The sequence below is a fragment of the Daphnia pulex genome, chromosome 9, assembly GCF_021134715.1.
Source record: "Daphnia pulex isolate KAP4 chromosome 9, ASM2113471v1".
In the NCBI taxonomy this organism is placed as follows: domain Eukaryota; kingdom Metazoa; phylum Arthropoda; class Branchiopoda; order Diplostraca; family Daphniidae; genus Daphnia; species Daphnia pulex.
The window spans coordinates 4613346-4627577 of record NC_060025.1 but is presented as its reverse complement, the minus strand read 5'-3'; the positions used below and the strand labels follow the sequence as shown (position 1 = coordinate 4627577).

General features: G+C 36.9%; 3 protein-coding genes across 7 annotated transcripts in view; 2 read left to right on the top strand and 1 right to left on the bottom strand.

Annotated features, from left to right (window-relative positions):
- Window positions 1–966: 966 nt before the first annotated feature.
- LOC124201873 (opsin, ultraviolet-sensitive-like) lies at window positions 967–5348 on the top strand. The gene is made up of 4 exons (XM_046598127.1): window positions 967–1447; window positions 3150–3280; window positions 3496–3996; window positions 4469–5348. Exons 1-4 carry the CDS (start codon window positions 1176–1178, stop codon window positions 5203–5205), a joined length of 1641 nt encoding a protein of 546 aa, XP_046454083.1. The 5' UTR covers window positions 967–1175; the 3' UTR covers window positions 5206–5348.
- Window positions 5349–7477: 2129 nt separating this feature from the next.
- On the bottom strand, window positions 7478–8771 carry LOC124203303 (leucine-rich melanocyte differentiation-associated protein-like). The gene is made up of 6 exons (XM_046600030.1): window positions 8645–8771; window positions 8327–8560; window positions 8121–8260; window positions 7922–8051; window positions 7760–7838; window positions 7478–7645 (listed from the first exon to the last, which is right to left on the bottom strand). Exons 1-6 carry the CDS (start codon window positions 8678–8680, stop codon window positions 7566–7568), a joined length of 699 nt encoding a protein of 232 aa, XP_046455986.1. The 5' UTR covers window positions 8681–8771; the 3' UTR covers window positions 7478–7565.
- Window positions 8772–8811: 40 nt separating this feature from the next.
- Window positions 8812–14232, top strand: part of LOC124203301 (DNA mismatch repair protein Msh3-like) — a 29631-nt gene continuing 24210 nt past the window's right edge. The window contains exons 1-16 of one of the 5 annotated variants that reach the window (XM_046600026.1): window positions 8812–8931; window positions 9007–9164; window positions 9259–10054; window positions 10119–10422; window positions 10495–10540; window positions 10638–10753; window positions 10819–10981; window positions 11045–11297; window positions 11371–11414; window positions 11486–11622; window positions 11681–11908; window positions 11982–12260; window positions 12335–12521; window positions 12585–12708; window positions 12764–12935; window positions 12996–13179. In XM_046600026.1, the coding sequence (XP_046455982.1) occupies window positions 9033–9164; window positions 9259–10054; window positions 10119–10422; window positions 10495–10540; window positions 10638–10753; window positions 10819–10981; window positions 11045–11297; window positions 11371–11414; window positions 11486–11622; window positions 11681–11908; window positions 11982–12260; window positions 12335–12521; window positions 12585–12708; window positions 12764–12935; window positions 12996–13044 (3030 nt within the window). In that variant the 5' untranslated portion in view covers window positions 8812–8931; window positions 9007–9032 and the 3' untranslated portion in view covers window positions 13045–13179. Of the gene's footprint in view, window positions 9180–9258; window positions 10055–10118; window positions 10423–10494; window positions 10541–10637; window positions 10754–10818; window positions 10982–11044; window positions 11298–11370; window positions 11415–11485; window positions 11623–11680; window positions 11909–11981; window positions 12261–12334; window positions 12522–12584; window positions 12709–12763; window positions 12936–12995; window positions 13180–14232 lie in introns of those variants that run through there. The other 4 variants (XM_046600024.1, XM_046600025.1, XM_046600023.1 and 1 more) reach the window with 4 other exon arrangements.

The window sequence follows — 14232 nt, the reverse complement described above, 5'->3', positions numbered from 1 at the left end:
CACGGCGGCTTACGGGCCAAAGTGTTCTCCTTTTTTTCGCGTTTACTCACGTTTGAGTTACCGCAAAGAAAAACTAAAACAATCCTCTTGTAAAGGGAATGAGAGGTTTTCACCATGATTTTTTTGACATTTTTGTGAATAGTTTCTTTACCCGCAAATCCATAGATTTAAAGTTTGGAAGCATTGGCGCTTCCGCCATATGTTTTGGTACTTAAAAAACTCACCAAAAATTGAAATTTGTCAGTTGTTACTTGAAACTAGCTCAAACAGTAGATGACATAATCATCTACAATTGGGCAAAGTTTCAAATTTTTTTAATGAAACGCTGATTTTTTGCTAATTTTTTAATTACATTTTTGTGTTTCTTCTCGCGTCGCATGGAGCGTATCCTGCCCCGAGGGAAGAATAGAAGAGGGAAAACCGCCAGACCTCTTTGTTCTTCCCTATTCTCTTTCCTCCATTCTTCCCCCGGGCAAGGATTTTTCCCCTGCACCACGAAAACAGTCGAAAAGTAGTCGGCCTTTTTTCTTTTTAAAAATGTGTAGCAATTTTTGTCTCCAGATCACATTCTTTGTATTTTTCAAAAAATGTTTTCCCCTGTTGTTTACTTTTTTCACGACCGAATCTTCAGAGAATCGGCCCGAGGGAAGAAAAGTGAGAAAAGGAAAGTATGAAAAAAGGAGAGACCCATACTTTCCCCTAACACGCCAAAACGTGATGTTTGACAATAACAAAAACTAGCCTTTATACATAAAACACCGCTTGGAATAAAGAAAATTTTAAAACGTAGTCAGACAAAAAGACGAAAATTGAAGCAAAGTTAAGCTAGAATGAACATTGGAATAAAGATGCGTCAATCGAAAGCGCGTGCAACACGTCAGCTTCCGCGACTCCGTTGTTCCGTTATCAATGCAGGTAGAACTCCGTTTTAACGACATTCGTCTAAGGTTCGTTCGATTCGATGGACCTTATTGCTTGACAAAAGACTTCACTTGCGCAGCAGTGGCACTATAAAGTTAGGCCTACACCTCCCTCTTTTTGTCTTATCGTTTAATACTTCCTTACTATTCATCTAATAATCGATTTTTTTAGCGTCTTTCTTGTCTTTATTTTGGCCTAACCAAGTATTTGTATTTAAGATTTCGAGTGGTATTTGGTTCGTTCCCATTTTAAGCATGCTAAACCACACTCATTCTATAAGTCGTGAAACGATCCATGGAAACGCAATATGCGATCTACATCGAAAAAAGTTTGTGAATCTTTACCCGGTCGACGTCTGGAAGTCCAGTGGCTTTTTCGATGACATTGATCTGATGGATATAAACTGTCACTGGTTACAGTTTGAGCCCCCAACTCCATCGTCACATTTCATGCTGGCCATCATTTACTCGGTTGTTTTCGTTATTGGTTTCGTCAGCAATACTGCCATCGTCTACATCCTTTTGAGGTAGGAATTTATACCTTTGGTCTATCATTTAAAATTTTTCAATCTTCTCGATACCTGCTCGATAAATACATACATTTACGCCAGTAAACTTATTTCAGCCTTTTTCCTGATCTACAACTGAAATATAGAAAAATGTAAATCTAATTTAATTAGTTAATGGATTGTAATTTAGACACACAATTTATTTATTTATAGTATATGGTAACCTATAATGCCTTTTATTGATAGGGAGGTGACGCAAAAAGATGCCGAATCTTAACTATATATTAAGACATTTCGTAAATAACATGCTATACAACAGCAACGTTTTTCATCTATGAATCTGTTGAATCATTTATTCGTGATCGTCGAATAACACCACCAGCACGTGGTTTAAAAAAAGCGGAAAAAAAAGATCGATAGACTATTTCTTAAATTTACAAAGCATTGCTTTCATGACCACGATTTTTTCCGTATATGCTCAGTGTATGCTATTTCTTATAAATAAATGGCAAAATAATAATTTTTTTTTTAAGTCGATGGTTACTTTAGATAGATACGTGGATACTTTTCACTAGCCTACATTCCTCTCAGTTCCTCATAATCTTGTATATTTGCACGGGTATCAACGGTATAAATCGGTGCGTGACAAGTAAGCGCAAATAAGCCAACTAATATAGGTAAGGATATTGAGGATATTACAAAAGGTAATGAGAAACCTAAATCTGATTGGACAGCGATAGCATGTAAGATGTAGCATTTCTCATGATGTATGATTGATTACATATAGATGTAACTGATGCTCCTAATAAGTCGGGGGTTGGGGGCTGAGACTATAGTATTGGAGATTAAAAACGAATCCTTCCCATCCTCAAATGTTTAGGACTTATTGATTCGATCAAGAAAAAGACTTGAATAGAAAATGTTAAAATCACATAGAATTGCCCTGATCACAGAATCACAGACTAATACTAATTATATTCATATTAATGCATATAACTATGAGTATTATAGGGCTGTATGGCCACAGATTTGTCTTCCAAAAATATTTATTGATTAATTGTGTTTGAACCTACATCAAGACGATGTGACTGAATAACACGGCCGGTAGGCCGCAGAGAATGCAAGGCCCTAACTTGTTTCTTATAGGGCAAATTGGCCCAAATAATACCATGACTCCATTTGCCCTGACAAGTTAGCTAGGGCTTAACTAAAACGACTAAAAGACCATATACATATCCGCATCATTAAGTCGAACTAAAATTAATGAATGAACCTTTTTGTTAAATTAAATGAGCACAATCTTCCCATTTTCGTGTAATAACGTTTATAATATCTTCCCGGTCGATACGAAACCGAATAACGGCGAGCTCTGACGAGGAAGCGGAATGATTGCGAGTGTATATCACATATACGTACATTCTTGCCTTATTATACATATAGGCCTATAGTAATGTTGTATTGTATTGTTGTATTATCTTTCTGGCATTGGCTTTAGCTTATTACGTGACATTTGCCGCATTTCTTTAAGGAAAAATGTCCTTAGCAGAAGTTACTTTTAGCGTGCGTTTAGTACGTGAGGCAGTCTGGGTTTTCGCTTTACCTCGCAGACGGCATACGGTAATTTAGTCAACTTATATTTATGTATAATTGTATTACTTTAATCTTACTTTACATTAAATACTTTACTTCACTTAAAAACTTTTTCATCGTTCTTGCGCAGTTCGAAAAAGTTGCTCACTCCAGCCAACATTCTCCTAGTAAACCTAGCGATCAGCGACCTGTTGATCATATCAATGATTCCGATCTTCTTGTACAACAGTTTTCTTCAAGGACCAGCCATCGGTGGCCTCGGTATGATTGAAAACATTTCATTTTTAGATTTTTTTTTTTTTTTATCACGTTTATAACATTTTGGATTTCATCTTCAATGCTATTTAGAATTGTTCGCACCAGTTATTATAGGCTAAAGCCACCCTCCAGTTGTTTATCAGTTTCACAAGTGACTGATGTTTTATGAAGACCACTATATATCTTTTAATACGTACACGATGAATTATTTATACCAGGTTGCAAAGTGTATGGATTTCTAAGCGGCTTTTCTGGGACTTCTACGATTTTAACGTTGGCAGCCATAGCAATCGATCGCTACCTTGTCATTAGCCGTCCGTTAGACCTAGCCAAAAAGCCGACTCGTACGTGGGCATACGCTACCATCGCAATTACATGGCTTTATTCGGCCACCTTTGCTTCGCTGCCGTTTCTGGGTGCCGGCAAGTACGTGCCAGAAGGCTACCTCACGAGTTGTAGCTTTGACTACCTCTCGGAGGATACTGGGACTCGCGTCTTTATTTTTATTTTCTTCGTCGCTGCCTGGGTCTGCCCATTGACAATAATCACGTTCTGCTATGCGGCAATCGTTCGAGCAGTCTATCGCGTCCGACAAAATGTCACCCGAGTACCGACCCAACCCATCGATAATAAGCATCTTCATCAATGTATACCATCACCCCCTTCCATCACTACAAACAGCACCACACGGAGCAAGAAAATCAATAATCAACTTCGAGGTATTCAGTAATTATAGTCGATTGACTTTGATTTTGTAACGGGTAAGCGCGGGTAATAAGTCCTCAGGCAAGATTTAATGACCTCCACTTGGTGAGCAAATTTAGGATCTGACAGCTTCTGCTGTACTTGTCAAAGTGGGAAGTAGCTCAACAATTAAGCATTTTAGCAAGAAGGTCCTTTAGAAAGTTGTGAATGGTGCTCCATCTCGATTACGAATTTACGATTTGAAAGTACTTCTTTACGCTTCTTTGAGTGTTTTTAAAATCGAGCAACTAAGTTAAGTAGCTTAGATTGTCGTGATCACAAAGGGAATACAAATCAAGCTCTAAATAATGCGGATAATACGAGTACATCAAAGAAAAAACATTCTATGTAGGATATTAGTTTTTATTGCTGATGTACCTGTAATCGGATTTTGAATTAGAATGGGTCATTGTCAAATATTTATTTTTGCATTGATCCCTTAAACAGGTATCAACCAGCCCAACGTTGAAATAGCAATCGCAAAAATTGTTGCTGGATTGGTTCTGAGTTGGATAATAGCGTGGACTCCATATTCCCTGATTTCTCTGCTGGGCATTTCGGGTCACACCGACCTTTTGACTCCACTCAGTTCGATGCTACCAGCCTTGTTCGCCAAGACTGCCGCGTGCGTTGACCCATTCATATATTCCCTCAATCATCCCAAAATTCGCCAAGAAATTATCTTCCGGTTGTACAAATGTTTTATCCAATCTGCCGGGCGTCGTGATGCATCTTTCAATTCAGACATTCCTGAATGGAAGATGAGTGGCTCGGCGCGGAGCACTCGACAGCAGCTGATCCATCAGAGCAATGCCCAACACGGACGCGTAGCTGTTTCATTGGTTTCCTCCCGCCGAGTATACAAGAGCCAACAAGGCGCCCTGTCTGGCGCGATTGGAGGACGAGGCTGCAGCACTTGTGGAAATGAAGAAAAGCGACGGAACATCAGCGAGCTGTCCAACCGTGAAAGCCATTCGGTTAACGCGGAACGATTAGTTTCAGCAGACATTATCACTTGCATGATGAATTGTAACCAAGATTGCCATTCGGGGAAATTCCGCCGTCTCCTGTCAGATAGTACGGAAATGAGTTGCAAGTCCCAAATTTTAACAGCTTTGGCTCAGATTCACTCACCAATTAAACCAAATGTTAAAACTCCATGTTTAATGTCTACGCAACTTTAATGAGCTTTATTGTCGACGTCCTTTAATCTAGGATCATATTCTATTTACTTGTAGTCTATTTATACTGAGTGCGTAGTATGCAAGTAATCACTTTAGATGTTCTGTGTCTATTGTGTATACTTTTGTTTGCAACGTTTGCAATAAGCGACAGGTTGGAATACATTAAATTATTTAAACTGCTAATATTTTTGGATGGACATATTTCTTTTTCATTTATTCTTTACTACAAACTATAATTGGCTTCTTTTGTTTGCAACTTGCATCAACTACGGGTTAATCTTGTGTACTTTGAACAAGTAGAAATAAATAAATATGTATCAAAAGCAGCAAACGCAGTTCAGCCGCTTGCTTTGACCGCTCATACTTGGAAACGATAGAAAACCAGGAACAGGTGTGGCGGTCAGTTATCTCAAAAATATTACTCGTCATCATCCTTCTACTTTGATTTGATTTCATTATATATTAAAACTCTTGTCCATATCGATTACAACAAGACCGCCGTAGATGCCCTCTTGTACGCCCCCCCCCCCCGTACATTATTAACTGTCCACGCAGCGCACAATTCCTCGAAGCACTTTAGTCATTCAACTGTTCCTCGTCCCTACATGTAGCACACTCGTTCTAAATCCCCTAATTCCCAATTTCGTTTTATGAAACTAAGAACTTTTCACTCTTTACAGCAATTAAGGTTATCTAGAAGTTTCGATCGTTATCCGATTGTCAAACCGCAATCGAACATTTGAATACAAATGAGAAATGACTCACTCTTCTATGTACTCATTCAAACCATATTATTGGCAATCTGTAATTGAATAATTTAGACTATAGTAAATTGAATTAGATTGATGGAATAGCCTAGTATATGACCAGTTAAAACAAACAGATTTTTAAAAAATGCTTTTCAGGTCCGCAACAGTTAGGCCACATCATCATCATCTTTTTCTTGCACCATGCCACCATCCTTGCCTGTGGCTCAAAAATCTAATTTCTCGAAGGCCAAGATTCGTAGGCTTCAACTTCTTATCAAAGTCTAATCTCATTTTTGCTAAGGTATTTGTCACATTTTGTTAACACTTTCCGTTACGATTCCTGCGTGCAAAAAGTACATAATTTGTTGTAAACTAAATTTTAAGACGCATGCGCCCGACATGCGCCCTGGGGAATAAAACTACTTGTGGTCTGTCATCACGAAAGAAAAAATGGTGTTGAAATATTAATAATTATTGTTATGTGTTATAATTACGCATCTGCAATTACGTTAATACTAATTAATGTGAATTATTCTGTCATTGTTATGTTAACAGTCACGAATAAAACACCAGGCATCGTGATGACGAGACTGCTGAAGGTGTTATATAATGTTTTTCAGATGTTTTTAAATAGTTTGATGTAAATTAAACGCCACTTCAAATATTATATCTACAAATATGTTAACTAGTAACACGAAACTCAACTCTTTCGAGCAAGCTTCAAACTGAGAGAAGACAAGAACTATAAACAAAAACAAATAAAGTGAAATTTATTCCAAGCTACGAATGTACGTACAGTAGGCTAAGGAGCTGATGGGTTGAGAACTATTACGATTAATTCGAAGACAAATACATGATGATCCCTACCTCAATGTGAAGTACGCAAATCCAAAGCAAAAAAAAAAAAAAAAAAAATGCATATCAAACACGGTCTGTTCCTTGTTGGTGGCTTTTCCCCATTCAAAAATCGAAAAATTTTGTTTTTTCGATCCCTAATTCCCTATGACTGGTTATTTTATTTCCTTGTAGAATTCAACAGTTTACCGCTTGCATGTAAGTAGAAGAGCAAGGTGTTCAAGTAGGCAGCTCATTTCAGGTATATCCTTTGAGGCTTTGAATATGAATTGAATGAAAATTATTTTGGTTTACTTTACAAAGTTACTGCTAAATTATTTTAAAAATGTTGTTAAAAAAGTTTTTAAAACATAAAAGTCCTTGTAAAAATCACATAATAAAATAAATATTTTAACTTTAACTTTCGTCCCAATCGAGAGTAATTAACTTTGCAACACCAACGTTTTAATGTAAAAAGTAAGCTTAAAATGCACTGAAACTTTAGACGCCACTTTATTTTAAAGAAAAAATAAAAGAATATTGCTGTCTGTCTAACGTCGAAAGAAGTTATAAAATAGGACACTTTGATAGGGACTTCTGCGTAGTTGTGTAAAAAAAAGAAATCTTGCGTTGTGTAAAAAGGAAATCTAAGAGCGATTGCGCTACGAAAACAAGAGGATGGGTCAAAATACGAGGGAGTCGTGTATTGTCGTTAAGGTCTGAAAAATATTTTTGGTTAAAAAAGTGGAAAACAAAACATAGATTATCAAGTGATTTTTAGAGGTCATGGTTACGGATAAAACGATTTCCTTCGGAATTTTTCCCAGTGTAACGGTACCTGCAAGCTCCATAAATACCTAAGCGTTTATTTTCGCCGCACACATACAATATGGAATGAATTATACTTCGTTTTCGGAAAGCATCTGCTTTAAAAAAATATATTTAAATTAAAAAATATCATTATATGTTACCTTTATGTAAAGCTAAATTTAACTTTGCAGGGGGCAATGGAATTAAGTCTTTTCGATCTTGCCTCATAGACTTTGTTTGCTGTGAACATAACAAATTTACAACATAAATCATTTAAATTTCAAAACAATACAAACAAATAACTGATTTAAAGAAGGCCTTACTGTTTTAAGTGTGATTGGTTTCACAACTTGGAAAAATTTCCCCCTCAATGCTGCTTCTTCTCTTTCACCCCTAGTAACAGGAGTGGAGTCTAAAAATTTTAAAGTCGGCAAGCAGTAAATGACATAGCATCTATACAAACAAAAATGTTTTCAAAAATCAAGAAAAATTAGTAACAACAACTAGATTCAAAAATAGTACCTGTAGCGATGATAGTCACTATCATCATAGTTTAAACCCATCAATTGATGTGGGCAAGCACAATTCCCAAGAAGACTAAGGAAACGAAGTTTTGGTGCCATTCTCTTTAGGTTTAGTAGCAAATGATCCAAGTCAGCAATCTACTTATGCACTCATTTGATTTTATACATTTCAAGACTCACAAAATAATATAAAATAGAATATACTTGATTTTTATTTAACGAGATTGTAGTCAGAGATTGACAACATGGAAATTCAACGTCATCACCAATACGATTGCAATCAAGGATCAACGTTTCTAAGGAAGAATATGATTCTATTCCATCTAATGCCGATATCTTGTTATAGCTTAAATCCATATACTTTATTATTTGACCAGTATCTGATCCAAGTTCTGTGGGTTGAGGTAATTTTCTTAAATTTTGACCAGAACATCTCAGCTTAAAATATAACAAAAACAGTTATTCAAAGTAAACTAACGTTAATAATTTGTAATGCAAATGTCAAATGTCAGCAACTTGTACCTCAACTTCAGTCATCGTATAAAATACACCTTCCATTGTCGTGTTCTGCTTTAGAGAGAGGCTGACCTTGGACTGAATGGTTTACGTGATACGCGTACAACTGATATGACCTAGCTTTAAAGGAAATGCCAGGCGGATAGGCTTTGCCCATCTGGTGACCTGCCAACACACTACACAGCCCGGACAAGTTCGAAGTTCGGACATATTTGTTTTGAAAAGTGATTCAATTTGGATCTCGTTTTCGCTTAGATTCTTGCTTCCTCGTTAAAACGACGATCACGTGTGACGTAAAATTGTTTTCTCACCATTTTCGTTATTTCTGTTGCTCTGGTTATCCTGTTTGCTATTGTTTTATTCAACAGTGAATTCAAAATAAATTAGACTGAAAATGAAGAGACGACGGTCTGTGGAGCCATTGAAGAAAAGTACCAGCAATAATCAACTAAAGATTTCGAAGTTTTTTCATGCCAATCCCAGCATTAAAAATGATGCAATCGTGGAAACTAGTACTATTAAATCCGTAAAATCCTTTAAGGTATTTGATATTTATAAATAATGCTGCTAGATTTAATTATTAGTGTGTGCACATGTATATTCTTTATTTTTGTCTATAGGTTGGTATTCCTTTTGCAATTGATGTTTTGCAGAATGAATCGCCTATTACTGAAAAAAACAGTGAAAGAGTACCATCGAGTGGCATATTGAAGCTTACAAAATTTGTTCATTCTGATGACAATAATTTGAATGAAGAAACTCAAGAAAACATGGACACAGCAGCAACATGTTCATCAGAAGTTAATTTTTCACCATCCAAAATCCATGGAGACTTGCCAAAAACCATCAGTAGCAGCCTATTAGATCACAAAGAATTAAATTTGAAATTGACCCCTCTGGAACAACAAATAGTTGCACTGAAGGAGAAATATCCTGAACTTCTCCTTGTGGTTGAGTGTGGCTATAAATTCCAAATATTTGGAGAAGATGCAGACAAAGCTGGAACTATATTGAACATGGCTACTTACAAGAAAAACAATTTTTTTAGCTGTAGTTTTCCTCTTCATCGTTTGATGGTTCACGTCAAGAAACTAGTTACACATGGATGCAAAGTTGGAATCGTTCGCCAGAAAGAAACGACTGCTCTGAAAGCGGTAGGAGCCTCTAAGCATGCCCCTTTCAAAAGGGAACTAGAGATTGTTTACACTAAAGCAACGTTAATTGTTGACGATGATTGCGACGGCGTCATCGACGTCCAATGTGTAGACATTCCGCTGTGTATCATTTTCGTCGCAGAAGCCTACGCCAAGACCGATGGGTCAACAGCCCAAATTGGAATTTTGGCATTTTTCACTCAAGACGCAAAATGTATTTTCGACCATTTTCAAGATGATTGCGCTCGAAGTCGCTTGGACAGTAATTTATTAGAATCTTGTACTAATGCGCACGTTCCATGTTCTAATATAAATTTTTAAATTAGGTTTATTGACACACCTGCAGCCGGCAGAGATAGTATTGCCCGATCAAGGAATCACTAATCGAACACTTGATCTTGTCAAGCAATTTGCTCTGTATAAACTGTCTAACGGTGATTGCATTCGAACGGAATTTACCTCACATTTCCATTGGGCCATTGCCTCGGAAATGCTTTCGAAAGTTTATGGTGATGATGCTGATATGATGGACAAATTGAAAGATATCCCACCCGTAATTCACTGTTGTATTGCTATGGCTCACGAACACTTAAAACAATTTAAATTGGAGCAAATGGTTAAAATGATTAAGTAAGGAATTTCTAAAATGTAGACAATTCAGTGTTGTAACACCTTTTAATGATTTCGTTTTTATTTTAATAGCGATGTGAAACCCTACGAAGCTTTCGATGACAACGTTTTACAAATGGTATGCCAAATTTGTTTCATTTGAATTGCTAAACTAACATTCTGAAATGAAATATCTCTTCATCATCAAATCAAATGAAATATCTGTATTTAATCAGGATGGAAACTGCGTGCGGAATTTAAATTTGGTACCCTTAACCAATGAAACTGGTCCACAGCTTATAGGTTCAGTTTATCATGTTCTCAATCAAACGAGGACGAAACCTGGCGCTAGGTACGTTCAACGAAATAATATTTGGTAACACGGAATTGTTGTAAACTAATTTGTTACATTTTCAGGCTTTTACGTTCATGGCTTTTACGTCCGTTGGCTTGCCGTGATTTAATCGAATCAAGACTCGAAGCCGTAGGATTTTTCGTTGACCACTTCGAAGATCCTGAACTAGCACCATTTAAAAAGTTTCTTAAATCTCTTCCAGATTTAGAAAAACAATTAACTGCGGTATATTCTTATTATTGATGTCATTCAAGTTTACTTGTTTAATTAATGTTACTTTGAATGTAGGTTCTTCACTCCAGATCAAGGCCAAAGGAGTTTCATGGACTGTGCAAGTCTTGGGAACAACTCACAATTTTATGTGTTGAACTTCAATCTCACTACAAAAATGTCTTACCGTTATCTGTTGCACTTTTGATCAATTCGGCTGTAGATTCTTTGAAAATGGCGCCTTTCTATGCTGAACAATTGAGTGACGTTGCTATTTCCTCTGGTGAAAAAACGAAATTATTTAATCGTCTCGAGGATTATCCAGAAATGAGTAACAGCTTATTAATATTTCATATCTTATGTTTAAGTATTTATTTTAATCGAATTAAATTGTAAATTAACAGAAATGTTGTTTGAAAAGATTCAGCAAACAGAAAGCAAAATTCAAGTAAATAGTTTAGTTCGAAATATGGAGTCCGCAACCCTTGTGTTAAAATGTTTACTTCATTTTTATTTTAGGCACTGAAACCCTCCATTTGTAAAAGCATTGGCTTGCTAGCATTGAATTACGTAACCGTATCTGGCGACGAATATCTAATTGAGGTTAAAAACGCTTTGATTCGTGCGGTCCCCTCATCGTGGATCAAAATTAGCGCGTAAGTAGTTTTCCTTGCGATGAATACTTTCACCAATTCAGAATGTTAATCACTGTAGGACGAAGCAGTGTTGTCGCTATCGAAGCCCTGAAGTCCAGCAACTTTTCGGGGAATTGTGTTGCCTGAGAGAGTTGTTAAAAATTTCTGCAGACGAGGCTTGGTTACAATTTCAACGTATAGTGTCCACGACATCGTATTCCACTTTTAGGAGAGCTAATAATGCAATCGCTACATTAGATTGTCTTATTGCTCTTTCCGACGTGGCAAAATCCGAAAATTACGTTAGGTAGGATATTCTTTCATATGTGTAGCCTACTCCTGAATATTTAAAAATTTTATTATTTCATCATTTGCTTTAGACCAACGTTCGTAGATGAAGCTGGAGTATTGAATATCTCACAAGGACGCCATCCTGTTTTAAGTCGTATACTCCAGCAAACTTCCAGCGCTGAATATATCCCAAATGACACAAAATTGAATACCGATGGCGTCCGTTGTATGATTATCACAGGACCTAATATGGGCGGAAAATCCTGCCTACTTTCACAAGTAGGAATTCTAGTCGTCCTGGCTCAAATTGGTTCTTTCGTTCCAGCAGTAGAGACAACTCTTAGTGTCTTCAAATCCATTTTTATCAGGTAATGTGTCATTTTTATTTGATATTTTAGCTAGTCCTTTTGTTCAAAATACATTTTTTTTCCCCCAATGTTAGAATGGGACTGCATGACGAAATATATGCAGGAAGAAGTACCTTTTTTATAGAAATGATGGAAACGTCCGCCATTCTGAAGAGTTGTACTTCTCGCTCTTTGGTGATTATCGATGAGCTCGGTCGAGGAACAGGAACACATGACGGTAGTGCTATTGCGTATGCAGCTTTGAAATACCTTGTGAAACAGGTATCTGTTCCTTTTTTTTTGTATAACTGACTTGCTTTCATTCATTTCTACGTTTTCAAACAGACGAAATGTATCACGCTCTTTGTAACGCACTACCCAGTAATTGTGCAATTGGAGGACGAATTCCCAGGTCACGTGGCTAATTATCACATGGGTTATATTTTAGAGTCAGAGAAAGCCGACAATGGTAAAGTAAAATATTCATTATTATTTTATAACCATTTAAGTAATTATTTCTTTAGTGCAAGCTAAATGCGATGAGGAGGCCTTGGTTTTCCTATATACACTCACTCCCGGAAATAGCCCTAAAAGTTTTGGATTAAATGTTGCCCGTCTTGCCGGAATTCCGTCGTCCATCACTGATAGGGCCAAATTGAAGTCGGAATCATTCTTTACTGTAGCGGAATCACAGCGGTATTATGAGATAAACAACTTAAAACTTTTTATTATTATTTTGTTCTCTCTGAATTATAGAACCAAAATTGCGGAATTCAAACGCATATTTTACAAAAATCATGAATAATCTTCTTGGTACCCTACATATTTATTTTATATTTTTGCTTTTTCTCATTTGTTGCAGTTGGCAGATTTTCTTTAAATTTGATATGCAAAGTGTATGAAAATATTCCAAAACTGATTATACCAAGATTACACACCAGACACCACATGTGAGCATAATTCTTTTCCCTTCTGGCGTGTACCGCTGTAAACATGGCGGGACGGCGCGGAATTTAATTTTTGCATGTTAATAAGTAGAAGCACTCGTACTTTTATAATAACACAAACGATTAGTTTTCTTTATTTAAATCTGTTCTTTGAGAAGAACAAGTAGACATTAAATGAACACACAATCTTTTAGCACTGACATTACTGTCGCAACTCTCTGTCAAGCACTCTGTTATACACGGGAAATAGTTAATCATTTTGACAACAGATTTACGGTGAGTAAGCCAGAGCAGAAGTAACTCGATAATTAATTTGGAATAATGTGAACCTCTTAGAGTTGTCGCAATCATTATTGGTCAATATTATAAAATTATCGCTATGCTAAAGCTATGTGTTTCTTCACTGGGACATAAGTAAAGACATAAAGACAATCGGATCGGTACTACGATCGGGGTATATAGAAAATCACTCGTCTATAATTTGAATAAGCCTCAGAAAAAAAAAATCAAATAAAAAAATGAACGAATATTGGCATCGATTGGCATCGGCCCAGGTGACCTGGATATTGGGGCGTTGACGGAGGATGTGCGGCGTATATTCAACCCACCTTCCTATCCCCCCCCCCACCCATATCTTGTGTGATCTCTCTCGTCCGTTCTCTTATTTTCACGTCTGTCGGCACGGCGGCGGCCCGGCCATTACAAACACCGTTAGCGAAGAAGAACCCAGTCAAATTTTCTCCTAATTTTCTATCACTGTTTCAAAAAAACATTTTGGGATGTTTTCTTCTCTCTCTTTCTCTAACTGGGGGAGGAAAGAGACTGTGGCTGGGTTCCGTATCGGTAATGATGATGACGGACTTGGTGAGCGCCGTGCGCATTTAAATAGATGATGATGATTACGGCAACAACAACACAACAACCGGCATCATCAACGTAAAAGAGAGATGGGCCCGAAATAATCACAAAAAAATACAGAAATTCGAGAAAAGATGGTTTCACGGTGCGCCCAGTTTATATACACACACACACACACGAACACACAC